This window comes from Manis pentadactyla, chromosome 10, assembly GCF_030020395.1.
Source record: "Manis pentadactyla isolate mManPen7 chromosome 10, mManPen7.hap1, whole genome shotgun sequence".
Lineage (NCBI taxonomy): Eukaryota > Metazoa > Chordata > Mammalia > Pholidota > Manidae > Manis > Manis pentadactyla.
In genome coordinates this window covers 35,408,086-35,432,121 of record NC_080028.1, presented here as the reverse complement: position 1 = coordinate 35,432,121, position 24,036 = coordinate 35,408,086, and the positions used below count along the sequence as shown (strand labels likewise).

The window sequence follows — 24,036 nt, the reverse complement described above, 5'->3', positions numbered from 1 at the left end:
AAGTCCTTAAGAAACTGACCCACTTCACAAACCCTTTCCTTCCTGATTATAACTGCTACCTCTGCAGAAAAGCCCCTTTGAGACTTCAAGTCCTTTGTCTCCCTCTGGGTAGATAGCAGAGAGCAGCTTCAATCACCTGTGAGGAGGCAAAGAGGAGACGAGGGATCTGACAGCGATGGAAATACTTCCTCTGGTGCCCAAACCGTGCCCTCTCCCCATCAGCTGTGCCTGTCCACGCTGTCAGGGGCCAACCCCAGGCTGCCCCTCGGGCACAGGAGGCCCAGAAGCAGCACAAACCCTTCTTCACGGCGGGGAGCTTGTTAGCTTGAAGGGGGACAAGTAAAAGTAAAGTCATTTTGTGACAATGACCTGTTCCAATTATAGGTCTGGCTGCTTAAATACATCCCTTCACACTTTCTGCATGTCTTGTTTTACTTATAAAAACTGACAGTAAACGTATGATGGTCCCATCACTGCCACCAAAATAAATAAATGATTTGTGGAAATTCATGAACACAGAATAGATTATCAGGTAAAAACTTAAGAGTACACTTGGAAGCTGTCAGGGAGGGGAGCTCCTAGTTACTCACGTAACATTCAGATTGATAAACCATTATAAGAACTGAAGAGAGAGATGGGTGACTAATCTGGCTCAGGGAAAAAGGAAGATGTATTTCTTACATTAAATGGATTTGCCTTCCGGTCTTCATGTGGGAAAAATAGTATTTTGCTTTTCTATCATTTTTCAGCCTCTTACGACAAGTACAGTCTCAAATTCCCATGATTGGATTAAACCACTATAAATAGACCTCAGAAAATCTACTCTTTTAGACCCTGGCATTTAGATTCAGGAATTTCCCCTCTCCTTACTGATATTTAAAAAAAAGAAAAAGTCTCTGCTATGCTTTTTTGGTCTGTGAGTTAGTTTCTCTTTCACTTGATTTCTATGCCAAGTGACGAAAAGTCTGCAGGAGGAGGAAGGAGGCAGGACTGTAAAGTTCATTAATGAGATCAGAAGCCCTGGGGTAAATGCCTGTGCGAGATCCTCAGAGCCAGTCAGTAATTTCAGGCACCAGCAGGCAGCAAACATAAATCTGATAATCTTGAGAAAATCCTATTCTAACAACGAGTCGATTTCAGTTCATTTACAGTGTGTTTAGTTGGAGCTCAATCCTATATCTTATTCAAACACAAATAAATATGTAATGCTTACCACACCTCTAAGAGATGGGCTCACGTAGCTCCTGCCCCCTCAGAGGAGGTGGCTGTGGACTTGTTGGAAAGACAACTTGCCTTAAATTATGCTGATGGCTGCTTGGACACATTGTTCATATGGGAAAGAATAAAATAAAAACACCAGCTCATCGTAACCTGGTTTTAATGGGCTTCAATCCGACTTGAAGGGGAGAGTGGGATCCACAAGAGCTACAGCTGTTAGACCACAATCCATACCCTGGAACTTGAATTTTAATAAAGGGGGCTTCGCCATTTCTCTAAATTGGCAGTGAACATTATTTTTCCTTTTTAGGGATTAAGTTTTTAACTGCTGCCATTTAGTCTAATGGCAATTTAGTCTGTGCTGCAATCTTAGCCTAAGAAACTCTGAAGTTGACATTCACACTATGTGCAGAGATAGAATCCCGTCCCATGATTCCTATATCCAAGATCTCAGTGAGAGCATTTAATACTTCTCATTGGCACTAATTTGTTGCTATTTAAAGCTTAAGCTAAATCAATAGTTGTCAGTAGTTGTATGCTGGATTGTAAACTCCCTGCAGGCAAAATATCATTCACAGTGTACAAGCTAGAGGTGTTTGTTTTTGATGAGGATGATGACTGGGATGTCTTCACTGGCTTACCAGTTACTCCTAGCAAAAGCTTTAAAAGAATTGCCATGATACGATTTTTAATTTCCAGAGGACTTAACTGTTTCTTAATTTCAACAAATAATAGCAGAAAAACCATCAAAGCCAGAGAATGGGACAAGCCCTGGATTCAGCAATAAAGACAGGAAGGTATTTCATGGGGACGATACAAGCGATTCCCACTAGAGCCAAAGATGGATATGAAGAATGCATTAAGTGGAGTTGTGTAATGAAGCTAAATGCCAGGCTAAGCTGTGGGGTGGAGTATAAAAATTCTCTTTTGTGTCTGAAATGAAGGTAAGTCTAGGGTGAGAATGTACATCAAGTTGTGTTCTTCTTTAGAGTACTCCAGGATTGGGAAAGAAGTGTGGATGCAGATGCAGAAGGCAGAAAACTAGACCCTCTGGCCCCAAACAGCCTCAGAAGTGTTGTTGGAACACTAGGGCTCTGTAAAGTCCATGGAACTTTAAGCATTGATGTCATTGCTTCCAAGGTCTACTCATGTCACAGCTGGGGCCACAAGGGACTGCGCATGCTCTAAATACAAAAGGGCTGCCCTCTGACTGGCATATTCAGATCAGGTCCACCCCAGGCCCACTGGTAGCATAGCAGGCAGTGGAAGTCGATAAGCCTCTGAATTTAGATCTTTTTATCTCCAGTCTGTCCTTTAATCCCAAGTGACTTGAAGAAACTGCGTAGTAGATTCTCTTGGCAAGTTTTGCTGAACAGAAAGCATAAGCCAAGCAAAATAAACAATGGCCTCCCTCTTAGGAACCTTTCTTTGTTTTTAAGTATTGACTTCAAAGACTCCAAAGTAACCTTTTCTCACTCCGAATCCTCCTCCAACCACAGTGGTTGCCTGTCTACAGAAATAACCCAGAAGCAGTGGTTGGGAAATGAATAAGATGCCTGCCATTATAGGGTGGTGCTCACTCACTCCCCATAGTTCGGGAAGCCTTGGTTACTCAAAAGTTCTTATGTATCTTGTGGATTGTATTTCTGTCCCCAGTAATAGCTTTCAAGACCCTCTACTTTGTCCCTAAGTAATGAAGAGTCATTATCCCACGCTCATGCCCATCACCATCACTGGGGTCTGCTTTGAAGTCTTGGTACCTCATCCCAGTGACAGCATTTTAGGGATTAAACATTCTCAAATTTACTTAGAAATGTCACTTTTACCAGGCACTCAAAAAGCTTGTCAAGGAGGTCTAACCTTTAACAAATGCAGTCACCTTTGCCTAGGAAACGAACAAGAAATAATACTCCTACAGCTAAAACATCAACTGGAAATTTTTTTTCTTAACTAGAAAAATCTTGTCTATAACACATAACATAAGGCATTTAACTACCTTAGAATATTTCTAAAAAGAATGTGTTAATGCTAGAATGGTTATAAATATTGTGCAATCCCTTCATTTCTTGGAGAAACTGAGGCACAAAGAGGCTAAGTGACTTGCTCAAGGAAATTATACTCCAAAATTCCTCTTATAATATTAATAAAAACAGAAACTCGAATCCCTACCTACACTTTATCAACAAGCCTGTTACTATTGTCTGACTCTTGTCACAGTGTGGAAACCACCCTGCAATCCAGACCTTTCTGCTGAGGATGCTGTTCCTCTCCTTAATTTAGGTCTGACGGTTGGTGGAGTGGGTAGAGACTGCCCATGCAGTGGTCACAATGGGGGGATTTTCCTGCTGTATAAAGAGAACTTGTAGACCTAAGAAGGATTCCTCCCAGATCAAGCTTTCCTGGAAAATTCCACTTTAATCCATAATCAGAAAGAAAAACTGGAGGCAGGCCCAGTCTGCAAGTATAGCAGTCTTCACCACTTCTCAGCTTGCTCACCCTGCATCTGGAAGGAGATAGCGTAGAGTCAGCTAACAGACTTAGTCTTGCTTAAAACAGCTCCTGTTTCAGCCATTGTGATTTCCTGATTCTTCCAGGACTTGGGGAGGGCGTCAGGGAGGAGAAAAGAGACTGAAGTGTCAGGCAAGAAATTATTCTGGGGACACTGACCACATGGAGAAGAAAGCAGGGGACCACCCCCACCACCCAACTCCCAGAGCCCCACAGGAGCTCTCTGGCTTCCTCATTTAATATCCTCCACCCAAAGAAATTCCCGCAGAGGCACCACACCCCCAATTATCTCTGTTTTCCTTGCATTTCCAACAACTACACAGAAGTAAGAAAAGGCTTTCATTGCAAGTGTGGAAGATAAGATCTTGAAATATTAATCGTTGTGTTTTCTTTCTTCCCAGCATTTTCTGACCTTCCCCCTAGTAGGCAGAAGTATGTACTCTGCTGGCAGAAGCATTAGCGTTGTTATGTCTGGAAGACTGAAAGAAAGGAAAGGTTATTGTTCAGAATTTTTATTTCCATTCAAGGCAGATCAGAGAGTTTATGTTAAAACAAATGCTTGCAGGTGGCTAATGGCAGGAGGCCTCCTGTCAAGAGCATGCATCCCTCCTCACCTCCCTGGTTATCCACTGGGTGGGACCCTGGGACCCTCCCATCTTCCTATGACATGTTCCCACACATCACCCCAGGTGATCCTCCTATGACCTGGGAAATTGCTGAGCCCGTCTGAACTGCCCAAGGTGGAAGGCCCTTTGTCCATAGGCCAACAACACTTAAAAAGCTGGAGTCTTTGACCTCCAGAAAGTGGTGGAATAAAGGAAAAGACCTAGCAGTAGTATGTGAGTGGACTTGGGGTTGGCATGGGTAATTTGCCCCATAACACAGCAAACAATGGTGTTTCTCAACAAGGTATTTTGAGACAAGAGAATAAGGATAATACATTTCCCCAAATACTCTATACTTTCTCAAATATATCTATTCTTTATGATAGATCCTATTTTAAGCAAATATAGGAAACTACATTTTCAACAGGAATTTGAAAGTTCCCCCAAGTAAAATAAAAACCTACCCAGATGGTTTAAGACCCAGCTCCTAAATAGGCTGATGTACAAGGAATGGTCTCCTGGGTCACCCAAATAAAAGCATAAGAACCAAAACTGATTCTTTAAGGAGTCCAGTCAAAGACCAGCAGCCCTGGGTCTTAACTTCCTCTTCAGGGCATGGAGGTCCTGCCAGCTTGTCTCCCACAGGGAGCTGGCGCTGTCACCCCTTCCCAGGTCCCCCTTTCAGGAACCCCAAGAGGCAGTATGCTTTTGGAAAGCTTTGCCAATGGCAAGAGAACAGCCTTCCTTCTACTCATCTTCCCTTTAAGTTTAGCTTATTAGACTGAGACTGAGTTTAAAGCATAATAATTTAATATTTGTTGAAGAATGAAATCCTCTTCTTTTTCTAATCTGTGACTATTTCTGAGTAATAAAAATTTCATGTTTCAGCTGGTAATAGCCATTTTTATCTTCAAAATAACAAGTAATCAGTGTAAAAAATAAAGGTGCAGGAAAGGGTAAAGAAAAAAAATCCCAAATCCCAGTAGTAGAGAAAAACTAATACTAATCACCATTAGTGTTTGAATGTATATGATTTTAGTTGTACTTTTTTTGTTTACAAAATTAAAAATTAGTAATCTGATTTTCTCTATATTTTGGATATTATCCTATGGGAATGAAATTAATCATCACTGTTCTTAAGAGGTACAGAGTACTGCAATGTATAAATTTGCTTTAATGGACATTACTAAACATTTTTGCTAACACAAATAATGCTATAATGAACTTCCTGTACATACATCCGTGCCCACTTGCCCAGTTATTTCATTATGATAAATTCCTGTAAGCAAACTTTGCTAGATCAAGTCATATACATTTTTTTCAAGGCCTTTGATGCACATTGCCAAAAGCCCCTCCCCTTGAACACTTCTCATTTACAACCTCACTAGTTCAGAAGAGTGCATTTCTTCCTCATACTCTCACAGATACCAAGTATAAGCCTTTTGAAAATTTTCGCCCATTTGAGAAAGATATTGGTGCCTCCCTATTGTTTTATTTTCTTTGATTTTTAACAAAGTTGAGTATATTTTCATATGCTAATAAATATTTGTATTTTTTCTTTTTTGAATGGACGGTTTCTGTGCCCATTTTCTCATTTTTTTAACTTTATACCTTTTTATTGAAGCATACTTGATATATACAATATATTAGTTTCAGGTGTACAGCAAAGGGATTCAACAATTATCTACATTATGAAAAGCTCACCATGATAAGTCTAGTTACCTTCTGTTGCTATAAAGTTCTTACAGCATTATTGACTATGCTGTATTTTTTATCACTTTGACTTATTTTATAACTAGAAATTTGTACCTCTACCTCCTTCACCTAATTCACCCATTCCCCTCAACCCCTCCCCTATGGCAACCACCAGGCTATTCTCTGTGTTTATGAATCTATTTGTTTTCCTTGTTCTTGTGTCTTAGATTCCACGTATAAGTGAAATCAATTGCTACTTGTCTTTCTCTGACTTATTTTACTTAGCATAATACCCACTAGGTCCATCCAGGCTGTTTCAAGTGGCAAGATTTCATTCTTTTGTGTGGCCAAGTAATATTCCACTGTATATATATCACATCATTATTCATCTATCAGTGACTTTTACATTGCTTCCATATCTTGGCTATTGTAAATAAGGCTGCAGTGAACATAGAATGCATATGCCTTTCTGAATTTGTGTTTTTGTTTTCTTCAGGTAAATATCCAGAAGTGGAATTGCTGAGTCATATGTAATTTCTATTTTTTAAATTATTGCAGAAACTCCATACTGTTTTCCATAGTGGCTGCACCAATTTACATTCCCATCAACAGTACATGAGGGTTCCCTTTTCTCCATGTTCTTGCCAGAACTAATATTTATTGTCTTTTTGATACTAGCCATTCTGACTGGAATGAAGTAATATCTCATTGTGGTTTTGATTTGTATTTCTCTAATGGTTAGTGTCGTTGAGCACCTTTTCATGTGCCTGTTGTCCATTTGTAAGTTGTCTTTGAAAAAATGTCTGTTCAGGTCCTCTGCCTACTTTTAATCAGATTCTTTTTTAGTGTTGAGTTGTATGAGTTCTTTACATATTTTGGACATGGATTCCTTGTCAGATATACCATTTGCAAATATATTCTCCCATTCAGTAGGTAGCCTTTTCATTTTGTTGATGGTTTCCTTTGCTGTGCAGAACTTTTTAGTTTGATGTAGTCCCACTTGTTTATTCTTGCTTTGTTTCCCTTGTCCAGGGAGACATAGCCAGAGAAAAAACTGCTAATGCCAATGTTCAAGAATTTGTTTACTGTCTATGTTTTCTTTTAGTTTCTATTCTTATATTTAGATCTTTAATCCATTTTGAGTTTATTTTTGTATATGTTGTAAGACAGTGGTCCAGTTTTGTTCTTTTGAAGGTAGCTATCCAATTTTCCCACACCATTTATTGAACAGACTGTCTTTTCCCTGTGTGTATTCTTGTCTCCTTTGTCATATTTTAATTGACCATATAAACATAAGCTTATTTATGGGCTCTCTACTCTTCTGTTCCATTGATTTCTATGCCCTTTTTTCAGTTGCCAGTACCATGCTGTTTTGATTACTATAGATTTGTAGTTTAGTTTGAAACCAGGGAGCAGGATACCTTGATCTTTGTTCTTCTTAAAATTGCCTTGGCTGTTCAGGGTCTTTTGTGATTCTATACAAATTTTAGGGTTATTTGCTCTAGTTTCTATGGAAAATGCCATTGATATTTTAATAGGGATTGCGTTCAGTCTGTAGATTTCTTTGGGCACTATGGAAATTTTAATAATATTGATTCTCCCAAACCACTAGCAAGGAATATCTTTCAATTCCTGTCTTCTTCAATTTCTTTCATTAATATCTTATAGTTTACAGAATACAGGTCTTTCACCTTCTTGGTTAAATTTATTCCTTGGTTCTTTATTCTTTTTGATGAAATTGTAAAGGAATTGTTTCCTGAACCTCTCTTTCTGCTAGCTCATTGTTGGTATACAGAAATGCAACAGATTTCTGTATATTGATTTTAAATCCTGCAACTTTACTGAATTCATTTATTAGTTCTAATAGTTTGTGTGATTTGGGTGTAGTCTTTGATGCTTTATATATATCATGTCATCTATAAATAGTGACAGTTTTACTTCTTTACCAATTTTGATGTCTTTTATTTCTTGTCTGATTGCTGTGGCTAGGACTTATGGTACTATGTTGAATAAAAGTGGTGAGAGTGGGCATCCTTGCCTTGTTTCTGTTCTTAGAGGAAAAGCTTTCAGCTTTTCACCATTGAGTATGATGTTAGTGTGGGTTTGTCACATATGACATTTTTATATTAAGCTATGTTCCTTCTGTAGCTACTTTGTTGAAAGTTTTTATCATGAATTGATAGTGAATTTTCACAAATGCTTTTTCTGTATCTATGGAGATGATCATATGGTTTTTATCCTTTGTTTTGTTAGTGTGGTATATCAAAATGATTTGCAAATATTGACCTATCCTTTCATTCCTGGAATAAATCCCCCTGATCATGGTGAATGATGCCTTTAATGTATTTTTTAATTCAGCTTACTAGTATTTTGTTCAGGAATTTTGCATTTGTGTTCATCAGGGATATTAGTCTGTAATTTCTTTCTCTTTTGTGATAGTGTCTTTGTCTGGTTTTAGAATCAAGGTAATGCTAAACTCATAGAATGAATTTGGAAATATTCCATCCTCTTCAGTTTTTTGGAATGATTTAAGGATAGATACTCATCTTTAAATGTTTGGTAAAATTCACCTGTAAAGCATCCTGGTCCTGAATTTTGTTGGGAGTGTTTGAATTACTACTTCAGTTTTGTTAGTAAGTAATCAGCCTTTTTAGAATTTCTATTTCCTCCTGGTTCAGTCTTGGAAGATTGCATGTTTCTAGAAATTATCCATTTCTTCTAGTTGTCCAGTTTGTTGGCATATAATTTTTCATTGTGCTCTCATAGTTCTTTTTATGTCTGTAGTGTCAGTAATAACTTCTCTTTTATTTATGAATCTGAGTTTTCCATTTTTTTTGAGAGTCTAACTAAAGGTTTATCAAATTTGTTTGTCTTCTCAAAGAACCATCTCTTAATTTCATGGATCTTTTCTATTGTTGTTGTTGTTGTTTTGTCTCTATTTCATTTATTTCCACTCTGAATTTTATTATTTCCTTCCTTCTATTTTGGCATTTGTTCCTCTTTTTCTAGTTCCTTTTTCTAGGGGTAAGGTTAGATTGTTTAATTGAGATCTTTGTTTCCCCAGGTAGGCCTGTATTTATAAACTTTCCCCTTAGAACTGATTTTGCTGCATCCCAAAGACTTTGAAACATTTTGAGTACATTTTCACTAGTCTCTTGGTATTCTCTTAAATTTCCTCTTTGATTTCTTCATTGACCCATTCATTGTTTAGTTGCATATTTTGCCTCCGTGCGTTGGTGTTTTTTCCAGTTTTTTCCTTGTGATCCAAGGTTTATACCATCATGATTGGAAAAGATGCTTGATATACTTTCAGTCTTCTTAAATTGAGACCTGTGTTTTGGCCTAAGTAATCTATCCTGAAGAATGTTTTATGTGCACTTGAAAGGAATGTGTATTCTGCTTCAGGGATGGAATAGTCTGTATATATCTGTTAAGTCCATATGGTCTAATCTGTCATTCAAAGCCACTGTTGCTTTATTGATTTTCTGTCTGGATGATCTGTCCATTGATGTAAGTGGTTTGTTAAAGGACCCTGCTGTTATTGTATTGCTCTCAATACCTCCCTTTATATGTTAGTATTTGCTTTATATATTTAGGTGCTCCTCTTTTGGGTGCATAGATACTTACAATTGTTATATTTTCTTGCTGGATTGGATGCTTTCTCATTGTGTAATGTGTTTCTTTGTCTCTTGTTATAGCCTTTGTTTTAAAGCCTACTTTGTATAATATAAAATACTACTACCCCAGCTTTATTATTTCATTTCTATTTATATGGAATATCTTTTTCTATCCCTTCACTTTCAGTCTGTGCGTGTCTTAGATTTAAAGTGAGTCACGTGTAGGCAGTATATAGACGGGTCTTATTTTTTTTTTTTAATCCACTTAGTCACCCTATGTCTTTTGATTGGAGCAGGTAGTCCATTTACATTTAGAGTAATTACTGATAGGTATATACTTATTGCCATTTTGTTAAGTGTTTTCTGATTGTTTTGTATTCTTTTCTGATCTTTGTTTCTTGTTCTCTTCCTTTGTATGAAATGACTTTATTGTTATGCATAGATTCCTTTCTCTTTAATTTTTGTGTATCATATTTTTGATTTGTGGTTACCATGAGGTTTACCTATGACTTCCTACATATATAATAGTCTATGTTAAGTTGATGGTTTCTTAAGTTCAAACATGTTCTAAAAACAGTACATCTTTATTTCCCCCCCTCTATGTCTTATATCTATTTGTGTTGTGTTATACCTTTTTGTTTAGTAATTCTCTTTATTAATTTTTAGATTAAGGTTAATTTTACTACTCTTATCTTTCCACCTTGTTATTAGCTTTTAAGTAATTAATCTACTACATTTACTATATGTTTGCTTTTACCAGTAAAATTTTTTCCTTTTGTAATTTTCTTGTTTCTATTTACGGCATCTCTTTTCCTCTTTAAGAAGTCCCTTTAACTTTTCTGGTAAGGCCAGTTTAATGGTGGTGAACTCCTTTAACTTATGCTTAATTGGAAAACTTTCATCTTTCTTTACATTCTAAATGAAAGAAAGCTTAGTAGAGTATTCTTGGCTATAGGGTTTTTTCCTTTCAGTCCTTTGAATATATCATGCCACTCCCTTCCACTTAAAATTTTCTGTTGAAAAATCAGCTGATAGTCTTACGAGGTTTCCCTTATACATAAATTGTTGCTTTTCTCTTGCTGTTTTAAGATTTTTCTCTTTCTCTTTAATCTTTGATATTGTAACTAGTACATGTCTTGCTGTGAACCTCCTTGAGTTCATCTTGTTTGGGACTCTGTGGTTTCTGCACCTGAATGTCTTTTTCCTTCCTCAGATTAGGAAACTCTTCAGCTATTATTTCTGCAAGTAAGTTTTCTGCCTCTTTTTCTCATTTCTCCTTTCCTGGGACTTCTATAATGCAAATGTTAGTACATGTGATGTTGCTGCAGAGGTCCCTTCACCTGTCTTCATTATTAAAATTCTTTTTTCTTTTTGCTCTGTAGCTTGAGTGCTCCCGTTACACTGCCTTTCCGATTGCTGCTCCACTCCTCCGCAGCCTCTGTTACTTCCGTCTAGTGTATTTTTCATTTCAGTTTTTGTTATTTCATATTCAGTTCTGATTGTTTTTCAAATTTTCTATCTCTTTGTTGAAGTCCTCCCTGAGGTCATCCACTCTGAAGTTGGGGGTATATCTTTGTAATCATTAATCTGAACTCTTTATCAGGTGAATTGCTTAACTCTGTTTTGTTTAGTTCATTTTATGCAGTTTTGTCTTGATATTTCATTTGGATCATATTCCTTATCACCTCATTTTTTTTTTTTTTTTTACTCTCTGTGTTTGTTGCTATGAGTTAGGTGAAACACCTCTTCTCCCAGTCTTGAAGGAGTGGACCTCCCCTGGGTAGACTGTGTGTGTCTGGTGGCCTTGGCTAGCTGGAAGCCAGGTGAGTATAGGGTGGGGGAGTCCCAGTGTGTGCCAGGCTGGGGGCACTTTGTAGGGCTGGGGGTTGGAGGGTTGTGGTACAGGTGTCTTCCACTGTGCATAGTGTGGGGCACTTTGATGGCACTGCCAGATCTCAGGTAGGTGCTTTGTGTTTGGGTGGAGAGTTGCCTCACGGGTTCTCTGAGCTGCTGTGGGCATCCGGACCTTGATTCCCTCTGTGCTGTCAATGTGTGGAATATAAACAATGGAACTCCCCATACCTCTGATCCCAGAAAGAGTTCCAGCAGCAGTTCCCCACCACTTGGCACATTCCAGAGTTACTAAGTTGAATTCCTTTACTTACAATCTAATTGACATTTAAACCATGTGTTTTTCTGTGTCCCAGTGCAGGCAAACCTGTGTGAAGATCCCTCAGTAATATCTATCCCTACTGCAGGTTGCCTTGTTAGGGAAGGGTTTTCCCACCATTACCATGTCTCCATCTCTTCTGCCATTTTTCAAGAGGTCTCTTCAGCCCTCACTGTGCAGACGGTGTTGTGCAATCAGTAGGTGTACATGTGATATGTATGTGGGAGGAAGTGGATTCAGGGTCTTTTTTATGCCACCATCTTGGACCTCTCTGACGCCTATTTTTCTATTCAAATATTCATATTTTCCTTCCTGATTTTAGCAACTCATTACATACAAAGATGACATTTTCTAGGCTGTATTTCAGGGAACTTCATTGCCCTGTGAGCTAATAATAGGTGTGCTGAGAAGTGTGAAAGACTTCTGTGGTCATATTTAACACATCATTTCCTAAACTTAATTGACCATCAAAACTTTGTTTTTCCACACAACACCCATTGGCATCATTCAGAACACTGGTGTTCTAGGCAATAACATTTGAGAAATTGTTTTCTTTAAATGATACTAATGGTTTAATCTGTTATGTATGTAGCATGGTTTTTCCCCATTCATCATTTGTCCTTTACATGATTTTTTTTCCATCTAGTTTTTAATTCACATACTCAGATCTCTCAGTGTTCTCCTTTGCAGTTTAGTGATTTAGAAATATGGACCCTAAAGTCACACTTGTTTGGTTCAAATCCCGGCACCACCACTTGTTGGGACCTTGGGAAAATTACTTAACCTTTCTGTGCTTCCATTTTATCATCTGGAAAATGAGAGAAACGAATAGTAAATACCTATCAAGTTGTGAGGGTTAAATTATTTAATATAGGTAAAACATAGAATTATGTTTGACACAGAGTGTCAGAGGATGACAACAATGGTGATGATGGGTTACTTTTTAGATGATATGGAAAGTCTTTTCCTATATCTATGTTGCAAAATAAAAATCCTCGTATTTTCTTCTAGGATTTTTACAGAAATTGATTTTGTTATTAATTACAGAGCAAAGAGTCTACTTTTTTCCTCACTGGTTAGCCAGATTTCTCCAACACCATTTAATGATCAATACTCCCTTTATCGTATACTATCACTTTCTTCTTCTGGATTTTTCTCTTCTGCTCAGCCTATTCTGATACCAAGACCCCTCCATCCTATTCCTTTTCAGAAAAGTTACAGCTGTGTTTGCCTGAATCAAGAGTATGTGTTGGATTTTCCCCAAGAGACACATGGTCAGGGTGAGGGACCTTGAAAATGGAAAATGGTTTCCTACAATGCAGATGGGAAATATAGATCCCACAGACTTTCGAATTAGACTGTTACTGTGCCTGTTGGTGCTCACATGCTGCTGAGGCCCAGTTGGGGTTACAGCCTGGGGATTCCTTAGGGAATGTTTGAACTCTAATAGTGTTCAATGTATCAGAGAAAAATGAATATCCTCAAGCACCATCTGATCCTTCTCCTTTCTGTTGCAGCAGCCAAATGACCTCAAAATCACTAGAAACGATGCAAGGGGGAAGGGATATCCACCTGACCCAGCCCAGGCCGTGGGAGGAGAGCCAAGCAGTCGCAGTTGAGAGGAAGCTGTGGTACTTCAAAGAGGCTTCACAGAGGTGGAACCAGAGCAGCTCTGAGGATATTTCACTCAAAGCTGAGGGAAAGCCAGAGTTCTCAGAATTGCCTATAGGGCCCAACACAGCCTTCATCTTCTCTGTACCCCATCACCTCTTATTCACCCTGTTCCTAACAGCCTCTTTGCTGTTCCTCAAACATGCTGCCATCTCAGGGCATTTTCATATGTTGATTCCCCTAGAATGTTCTCCCAGTACTCAGACTAATTGTTTCCAAGTCAGTTGAAGGACTTTGCTCACATGTCAACTTATAGGCAAGGCCATTCCTGCCCATTCTACTTAAGGCTGTGCCAGCCCTCCTTACCCCTCCCTAGCTTCACGTGTCTCTGGAGCATGGATCACTGCCTGACAAGCTATTTTACATACCTTTTGTTTATTGTGTCTCTTGTCACCTTAAAGTATGAGCCACTTAAGAGTTTGTACTCTATTTTGCACTGATATTTCTTAACATCTGGAACAGTGCCTGGCATACATAAAACTCTACAGTTGTTTGTAGATGAGCAAATGAGTGTAGCATTGTCACTTGCATTCTGCTTTGGGATGTGTCTAGGCCTGTGAACAATAAAATGTTCTCTCAGAACAGAGCTGCCTGATTGACTCCGGATTTTTAAGCCAGCCTCTGCAAACCAGGTATTTCTAAAGTAAGGGGAAAGCCTGCATCCCCTGAAAGTGATAGCAGGCATAGTCTTGCAGTGACTTCCCTCATTAGATGTCCTAACTTCATACCTGAGGCTGCCACAAAGCCAGGCTAATGAAATGCAAGCTAAAACCAGAGTAAGATACCACCGCACACCCACCAGGGTGGCTAAAATGAAAACACGGGAAGTTGTGAGTGTGGTGAGGATGGGGAGGAAGAAACCCTCATACAATTTGAAAAACCGGCAGCATATAGCAAAAGCACATCCCACGGCCCAGCGTTTCTACGCCTATGTAGACCCAACAGGAATGCCAAAACACAGGTAATACAGTGTTTATAGTCTGTTTGTAATGGCCAAATCTGAAGCAAGAACTGGAGCAAAATAGTAAAATGGATTTTTCATAAATATGGTATGTTCACATGGTAGAATACTCCACAGTACATGAAATTCATAATCTACAAGCCCAAGCATGATATGGATAAGCTGCACAAACATAAATGCTGAGCAAAAGTCAGACACAAAGAGTATATAGTGTGTATTTCTATCTAGATAAGATTATAACAAGGTAACATGACTCTACTTTGCTAGAAGTCTAGAGAGACTAGAAAGGAACATGAGAAGTGCTTTGGGCTTCTGATAATATGCTTTTTGATCTGGGTGCCTGTTACCTGGGAATATTCAGCTTTTGAAAATTCATCAAGCTGGATTATTTATGTTGACTTTATGTAAAATTTTCTAACTAGGTTTGTGCATTAGAACCACTAGTTGGAGATGCAGGGCACTCATTTGCCAAAGAGACTTGTTCCTCCAAGTTGGCACTATTTCAGAAGCCCTGCTCCAGCACCTGGGGTGGGTGGGGGGATGGGAGGGGGTCAGGCGAGTACCTTCCAGTCATGGCCAGAGCATACGTCTGTGATGCTACAACACTGAAAAAGGGCAGGGAGCAGATGTAGACAGAAGAAGGCTGGTAGAAAGCCTCAGGCAGCTGGTGTCTGAGATCACTTGGGGCTTCAAGGCAAACACTGCCTGCTGTCAGGGGCAGGAAGGTGAAGATTTTCCAGCCAGCCTCGGAGGGTGTCAGCAGCCATAGGACTGTGCAGGTCAAATTTCTAACCAGATATCCAGGGAAGGAGAATGACCTCTGCTTATAAACTGAATCTGGAAACCTTGTTATAGAAAGCAGTAGGGAAAAAAAAGACACAGAAAGATAGATAGGGCAGGTCTTAAGATACTTCTGAGGAGCAAGCTGCAGCAGGAGCTCCGGCTGACATGCCAGAGGCGGAACCCCTTATTTCCTTCAATTAACAAAACTAAACAGGAAATGAAGGACAAGAACATACAGGAACTACAAGGCCCCACGAGGGTGCCGGAGCCCATGTGGAAGGGGACTCCTCCCACATCAGACCTGCAGGTTTTGGTGTTCAAAGTGTGAAAGGCTCCGGCAAGGTTTTAAGGGTCCTGCTTCCAACATTGGGGTGTAGGGGTGGAAGGCAGTACCTAAAGAAAGAGAAAGGCCATCCCATAATATGCTATTGCTCTGGAAAGGAAGGAAACAGACAAAAGTCTATAGTTGAGAGAGAACCCCTCTTTAGTTCTCCAAGGACCGGGGCCACTTGAAGAAGGTCGGAAACAATGAATCGGCCAAGGATTTGCATTGTTTCCAGCCCTCCAGGAGCAGGCTCTTGCTCTGAAAAACTCCAGCCCTCACCTCCCAGGATAGGCAAAGGCCCGGCAGAAGCAGCTACCAGGAGAAAGGAGACTTGAAGTTCAGTGGTGCTAGTTAGGGAGTTTTAAGGATGACAGCTGAGAGCCGGCACCTGTGCCACCATCCTGGCTTTGGGTTCTGCAGCCCCCGTGTGGAAGCCCCCCCATCCATCCTGTGTGTAAGAGTCAGGGAGGAAGTGGGAGTGAGCGGTGGGAGTTGAAGAAGAGAGCACAGCAAACTCAGGAGACTTGCAGGCAGTGGCTGGATGCATCAGGCCAGCTCTAGCATGCTCGCTGTGCGTGTCCAGATGTGTAGGCAGCATATGGGGTGGTTAGTATGGCTATCCTTATGCAAGCGCTGTGGGCAGAAAGCTGCACTAACACAAAGAGAAAATATTCCAGCACTGGCTTGTCCCTTTTTCTCTCTTGAGAGTGTCCCAAACAGGTCCTCCAGAGGATGGAAAGTGTTGGTTTTGTCTCTGAGGAGATGCAGATGAGACTCAAGAGGACTTGCCAAGCCAGCAGTCTAGTGTGTGCCCTCCGCGAGTGCGATGGGCACTGTTCATGGGCTGAGGGCAACCTAGAATAGAGATGCAAACAAAAAGAAAGAAAAGATGAATTAGGTTTTATTAATATTATTCATATTTCAGCTAACAGAATCACTAACTTTCCTCTTGAAAAGAATCTATGATTCTATGAATCTGTCTCCTGTCATAGGTTACCTAGTATTATGGATGGAATGTTTGTGTCCCAGCAAAATTCATATGTTGAAACCCTACCGCACAATGTGGTATTAGAAGGTGAGGCCTCTGGAAAGTAATTAGCTGAGGTCGTGAGGACAGAGCCTCGTGAGTGGGGTCGGCGCCCTTAGAAGAGCCACAGGAGAGCTCACTGCTCTCTGCCACGTGAGGAGGCAGTGAAAGCTGGCAGTCTGCACCTCACAGAAGGACTCACCAGAGCCCAGCCGTGCTGGCACACCGATCTCAGACTCTGGCCGCCAGGATTGCGAGGAATAAATTTCTGTTGTTTATAAGCCACCCAGACTATTGTACTTGTTAGAGCGGCCCAGCTGGGCTAAGACACCCTAGTTGGCTTTGACCCAGAGAAATGCTCCTAAAGCTAAACATTGAGAAATTCCTTGCAAAAATTTTACTGTGAGAAATGGTCTTTTTGTTTTTAAATTTGTGAAAAACTGGAAACTAAATAACCCACATGGAGTGGTTTAATCAAACCTCTCTATATAATAAATTATGCATCCATTACAATGATATAGAAGAACATGTGATAATATTAAAAAGTCTATAATAAGGAACTAACAGAAAAAAATAAATTCTCAAACATGTACAGCAGACATTTAAAATGTGTGCAGACATGCACACATACAATGTATGTAGAGTGCATACTGAAGAGTCCAAAAAAATCAACAAGATGTTAACAATCTAAAGAGGTTGGATTTCTGATTAACTTCATACTTTTAACTTTAATTTTCTATTCAACAAGGAACATATATTATCTGGGTAATAAGAAAAAACCCCCCCAGGATTGGTTATATATAAAATAAACAATTCCAAGCTCTGGAATTGAGAGACCAGTGGGGGAGTTTTGAGGCCAAGGATTCTTTGAGGACACTGTCAGCACAGCTATGGAAGAAAAGCATGGGGCCCAGAACTGCCCCACTGAGGCCCTCATCTAAGATGACTCAGGCCCTTGTCTGAGATTCCTGTTCACCCAGCTCTATGGTGCTTGCTTATCGGATAAGGCCTGAGTCAGAGATGCAGAGGGTGTTTGCCTCTGATGTCTGTGTGGTGGAAGAAATAACACCGAAACCTTATAAATTCACAGTCTCAATCCAATGGGTACCCTAGCAAAGTAACAGTTCTGTTAAAGGAAGAGGGTCCCTAGAACAGAACAGAGCATTTGATGTGGGCTGGGTAAGAATCACACAGTGAGATCTGTGGTCATTGGCACAGAAATATATACAGTTCATCTTGAAAAATCTCACCCCCTCCCCAGAAGTATCTAATAGACTTTATGAATCCATTTTTTCTACTCAGTATAGTCAGCCAATGTGTAATAAATAAGTGCTGAAGGTCACACTTATTGGACTTGGAAGTGATGCACATCTCCTCATTTGAATAGTTGATTTAATATTGTTATTTCTACCCTGTATCATTGGGTTAGAGCTCAAGTCTAATGAAGCCTCAGGAGCTGGTTTTATTCCCATATATGGTTGTTATCTTAAGACAGAATTTTCTCCACTGCCACAAAACTCTTCTTCTAAGCCCTTAATCTGGATATGTCACAAGGTGCCTATATAACACAAGGACATCATAATTCCTGGGAAGTTATGGGAGCAAACGCTTCGCGTCCCGAGGAATGCTGCTTCGTGACAACCTTCTGGCTGAGATCAGCAGGCAAACGTTATGTCTGCAACATCACAGAAGCATCTTCAAACTGAGGGACATCAAGCAACATATTAAAAGTAAAAGGGAAACAACAAACAAATCCTTGTCCCACTGAGACAGTAGGCCTCCATTCCTATAAACAGGAAACCATTGGCCATTTGGTACAGGGGTAGCCAGAGGAGGCCAGGAGTGAAGCTTTGTTTGGCAAAAATGATGCAGAACAGGGGCTTGCCAGACAGAGCCAGAAGAAAGAAGACAGGCAATGGGCAGACCCAGAAGATGACACCAGCAGGAAAGGGGAAATTTTTTTGCCCTTCCTTAGAATAGTACTGTTGTCAGGCAGCTGCGTCTGAGGAGGTCGCTCGCTCTGCTCTAGGGGAAACCTCGACCTGGGTGGTGGAGGGTTCTTGACTCTGGGAAAAAATTCTCAAACAGGTCTGATGAGTGTAGGCAAGGAAGGAATTCATTAAAGCAAGAGCAGTAGTGCTTGGCTGCGACTATGCAGGCTGTACAGAGCCAGAAGAGCAGAGGGAGGAAAGGAAAGTTGATTAAACTCCTGCTTGGCACAGGGCAGATCTCTTCCTAATTCCTGAAGCCAGGGTCACCTGGCATCTGTGTCCACTTGAATCTGCCCAGCATGGGAACTAAACCCCTACCTACCACCCCAGGATTTGGAGGAGCCATAGAGCATTGGATGGAGTGAGTTTATATTTTGAGAATTTCCCAAAACAAAGAAAGGTTTTTTGGGAGGCTACTAAAGACATGATCTTACAGCTGCCGTCCTGTCCAAGTCACCCAGGTGACAGAAGCCTGAAGCCCAAATCAGAGACCTCAGTAGCCCTTCCCTATTTTTCTGAAGTAGGACAGCAAGTGAAAACTTCTGCTTAAATTCTAGAAAATGGAATGAAATAGCAAAGTCACAAAGATGCTTACCACTGGAAGAGCACAGAGACCAAACACAGTAAGTTGAGTAGTGAGAAGTCTTTATTTAAGGCAAAGTACACGCTTGAAGAAAGGGGAGTGCAGGCAGCCTTAGAGAGGAGGTGTGCTTAAGGGCTTAGGATTTTGTCTTTTAAGGTTTTCAAGAATGGGATAACGGGCTAGAGGCATAGGCTTGACGTGGTGTCTCATGATGTGTATCTCCAGTAAGAGACATTATGTCACTATCCACAGTCAGTCCTCTAGAAATTCTGTAAGATAAACAACACAAGAAATTCATTGATCCTGTTCTTCTCCAAGATAGTGGTTACCCTCAAGCAGTGGGGACATATCATTTAGAACTGCTTACCCTGCCTTAACATAGGGTCGATTATTGGTTGATTACCATAAAATATGGTATCTTTATAAATAGGAGGAATCTTACCTCCTAACTCCCTGGTTTTTAAAATGGAATCTTAGCCTTAAGATGGAGTCCCTCCTGTTCTTTCTATACTCTTTGTACCTTTGCATTTTTATCATAGGCAGGAAAAATTAATCACGATGCTTGTCCCATGTGCCTGCCCTACCTCAGTAGCATTCCTCTTTCTCTCCTCTGTGTTCCCCATACCTCTTGTTTTATTCTATCAAAGTACTTGTCACCCCATGTCATTCTGGCCTATTTGTCTACGTCCCTTTGTATCAAGCTTCATGTGGGCTGGAGCCATGTGTCCTTGTCCATAATGGTGAATAGGCTGGTATCCCCAAGCCTGACATACTGTAGGCTCCTAGTAGATGCTTAATAAACGTGTCATCAGTATGAGAAAATGAATGATGTATGCAAAGATTTACCATGAAGAAGAAATGAGCAGCATATCCTAATGAAGATGGGCATGGCACACAACATGGGGAAGATCAAAGTCAGCCCCTTGGATGGACTCAGGGGCAGGTTTTAAACAAGGAGGCAGGAAGACCTGTGCCATTACTTGTCAAAGAGACAAAAGAGCCTCTTGAGTTGGCCTAAAAATCTTGTATATTTGCAACACTCACCTTGTTTGATGTGAGTTGCAGAGTATTTTCTTCTGTTCCTTATACTGTATAATGGGGAAAAATGATTGCTGTGTGTTTCAAATACTCCCAGGGCTGATGGGCATGTAAACAGAGAAGAGAATGGAAAGGGGCCCTGTAAAACCATTTCCTTTACCCGTCTGGGGGAATTTACATAAAAATGTCCTCATGGGGTGTTCCATTGCCAGTTGACAGCTCTTAACATCTAGTAAATAATTTTCCTATCTGAAGCCTGCTTCTCTTTGTTATGTATCACTGGTTTGTATAGAGAGTTTTCCCAGTCTGCATTCTTGAGCAAGCCCATCAGGGCAAAACAAACCCATATACACCGGTATCCCTCCTTAAATGGACATTACATCAGGCCCATTGTAAGTTCCCAGATTGAGGTCCGTGTCTGAAGATAAATGGTCAAGATTTCTAATAGTAGTAGTAGTTAAGGGGAATAACTGTGTAATAATTTTGGCTTCAGTAAGCATTGTAGGCATAGATCTCAGCAAAGGTTTTAGAGGCTTAGCCAGAAATAGGGGTGACTGAGGAAAAGCAGGGCCTTGAGACCAGCTATACAATCTGTGTTATTGTCTTAACGGGAGAGAGCCCTGCAGGAGGGGGACAATCAGCAGGCAAGTCCATTGTCCCCCTTTTGCATGTTCTTAAATCTGTGGGCACCCATTAGTGACATGGTGTAGAGAGAAGAAAACTGGCTTGGGAATCTGGACATTTAGCTGTTCTCAATTTCAGCAAAGCGATCGTCGGCTTCTGAGCGAGTGAGACGGGAGCTTTTCGGACCGTCCTCGGTGTTTCCCTAAAGCGGAATGCGCTGCCCCCACCCACCTGCAGCAGAATCTTGTCCTCAGGTTTCAGCTGAAATGCACCTCCTCAGAGTCCTCCCCAGATACCCCCGTCCTCTATCATGTCACTCCTTCTATTTTGCTCAGTATATAAAGCCGTCTTACACATGTACTTGTTTTACTGACTGTGTCCTTTCCACACAAAAGCTGCATAAAAGCAGGGACCCTGTCTCTTGTGTTCAGTGCTTTAGTATAAGCACTTAGAACAGCACCTGGCACATCTTGGTCCTCAACCACTGTGTACTAAACTTAAGAAGGAAGGAGTGAGTAGCTGAATATGAGGTTAAAGATGGCAGTGGGAAAAACGCCTCCTGGTACTAATAGTGTAGGTCTCTTCTCTTGAAGAGGAAGTGTGTATTTCCTAAAGGCAAGGGAACAGGGGACAAAGTGGGTATTTCCATCACAGGAAAAGCCCTTTATTCCCAGCATTTCCTCCCCAGTGTGCATTTCTGCCTGTGGTAGACACACCAGAAGGCAGCAGTGAGGCTGTAGGGGGAGGGTAGGCAATACAGAATTAATAAACTAAGTTATCACTGGGATTTAAAGCCAGTGTTTACATACAGCTCCCAGAAGGCAGAAGATGGCTTTGTCTCACCATTTGCGTGCAGTGAGAAATGTAATGAAAGTAACCGAGAATCTCTGGGAGCGCCCTCAGTTCTCTTGAACAACTGCTGTCCATGGGAAAGTGCTCAGGGAGAGGACACCAGCAAGCATGGACAGCTTGCATCTGGCTGTTTTCTATCTCTCCCTGCAGCTCAGGATTCCAAGCAGCAATGGACCCTCATTCACAGTGCGCATCCCCCAGACGTGTCCCCCCAGCGGCGGTAGGTGTCTGCCTCTGTCTGGAGGCAGCCAGCCCCAGCCTGGTTCCATCTGGTACCCTTGTCCAGCAGAATGACTGAGGGTGTCGACCGTAGCTGTTGAACAGTATGAAGCTAAGGCCTTGTTTACATGATGACCTTTATTTATATAGGATGCAATGTTCTAACGAGAGGCAGGAAAGACATGCCAGGGACCATAACCCTCCCAGACTTTTGTTTAGTACATTATGCAGTTAACAACGCTTTCACATGAATCATCTCATTTTATTTTATCCCTCCCTCATCACTGTACTTTATGTAAAAAAAGAGCAGGTGTTTTCCTTTATCATTTTATGGAGGTTATAAGAGTTATTTTATAATGTTATAAGAAGTCAGTGACTTGCTCCAGGTAAGAGAACTGAGAACACCCAGGTCTCCTCATCTCCAAAGGCAGTATTAAAATGCACATTTCTAGGGAAAGAACCCAGGCAGACAGCCTCTTTTGTTACAACCAAATTGTCTCTCTGTAAAGCTTTATGCAGATACAAGAGGAACCTATTTTATAATTTTGTTGTGTTTGATCAGGATCAATGACTAGCCAGGCTCAGCACAGTCCCCGGCACCTGGCGATTATTGAATGGTGGAAGGAAAGAAGAAAAGAAGGAAGTTCTGTTTTAGGGGATGACATTGGCTACACAGCGCACCCAAATGCTCCTTAGGAGAATGATATTATAGCCGGGACCCCCTGCTGTTGATCATCTGAACATATGAACATAGAATTTTGGAACTGACGGGCCCTGGCGATCACACAAGCTGTGCAGTTCTGTGTGCCTAGTTGTTTATGCCCTACTGCAGCCAGGTGTCTGCCCCCATCATCAGCTGATCTGAATTCACATTCCTATGCATGAACATTTAAAGCAAATAACTTCCTGGACTAAATGTACACATAAAAGTGTGTTTAAATGAATCAGTCTTCTTTTGGAAGTTAAAAGGGGTGGGAGGGGAACAGCTGACATGCTATGGGACCAGTGGCAAAGCGGACCATCTCTCTGATCTTCTGAGAATTTCCAAGTTGAAACACCATGGGGAGGTGATTCCTTCCCTTGGGATACAGGCTGCCTCTGACCCTTAGGGGTGTTAGTTTTGAATCTCAATCTCCCTCTCCTTGTCTTCCTCTTTCCCTTCCTCCCCCATCCCTCTCCCCCCTTCTTTCTCTCCTTTCCTCCTTCTGTCCCTCGTTTCCTCCCACCCTTTCTGCCTGTAAATGACTTACTCAAAAATAAAATTGTGGCTGAGGAGATAGGAGAGGCTGGAATGTTTCCCAGCCTGCATTTCAAAAGAGACATCTTATTATTTTAACCTTAGGAGTTCACCATTAGGTCTATGGAATAACCTTCTTCCTTTTTTTTTGCCTTCCATTACATGTTAATTCCTTCATTCATGTAGGTTGGTAGTGCTGTCAAGGAGCTCTAGCCAAGTAAGAAGGAGCAGGCACAGGGCAAAAGTGCAGGAATGAGACTAAAGGGTGGAGAGAGAAAATGCAAAGGGCCTCATGTACTGGTCCAAGGAGTTTGCCCTCAGTCCTTGGATCATTATTTCCTGAACTTGGGTATGAAAAACTATGGATCAACTGAAAGGAAGAATTGATTAAATGTTCTTGGTATTGACAACTTCTTTTTATTGCAACATTACTTAAATATATTCCAACATAACCCAGGTATAACTTCCCAATGTTTACAGCCATTATAAACAATAAAACCAAAACAAACTTACAAAGTAAAATCCAATCTAATGTAATTTAACGAAATTCACTTAATGCAATGGATGTTCTTGTTCAACTGACACCAAATGGTTTCTGGCATGTGAACATGACACTTGCTAAAAGCATGTGCACTATTTTAAATTCAGCATGCCTATGACCGTGTGCTAAGTAATGACTCAACTTTCCCACTCCTTTCTAGTCAGACTTGCATGGAACTGCCATCAAAAGAAACTATGTGATGTCATATGACCACAACACCCCTATGTGTCGAGTTCATCCCTGTTCCTTTCTCCGTAGCTTGGGACAATAAAATAGGGCTACTTGGCCCCAGGTTACAAGTGGTCATCATATGACCTCGAAGATGCATATACTCAAATTACAAACTGTCCTTGAAGTTAAAAATGGGGTTT

General features: G+C 40.8%; 1 protein-coding gene across 1 annotated transcript in view; it reads right to left on the bottom strand.

The window, feature by feature from the left end:
* Window positions 1-14,449: 14,449 nt before the first annotated feature.
* LOC130679258 (uncharacterized) overlaps window positions 14,450-24,036 on the bottom strand; it is a 70,281-nt gene continuing 60,694 nt past the window's right edge. The window contains exon 4 of the mRNA XM_057487881.1: window positions 14,450-16,408. Coding sequence (XP_057343864.1) covers window positions 16,111-16,408 — 298 coding nt within the window. The 3' untranslated portion in view covers window positions 14,450-16,110. The remainder of the gene's footprint in view (window positions 16,409-24,036) is intronic.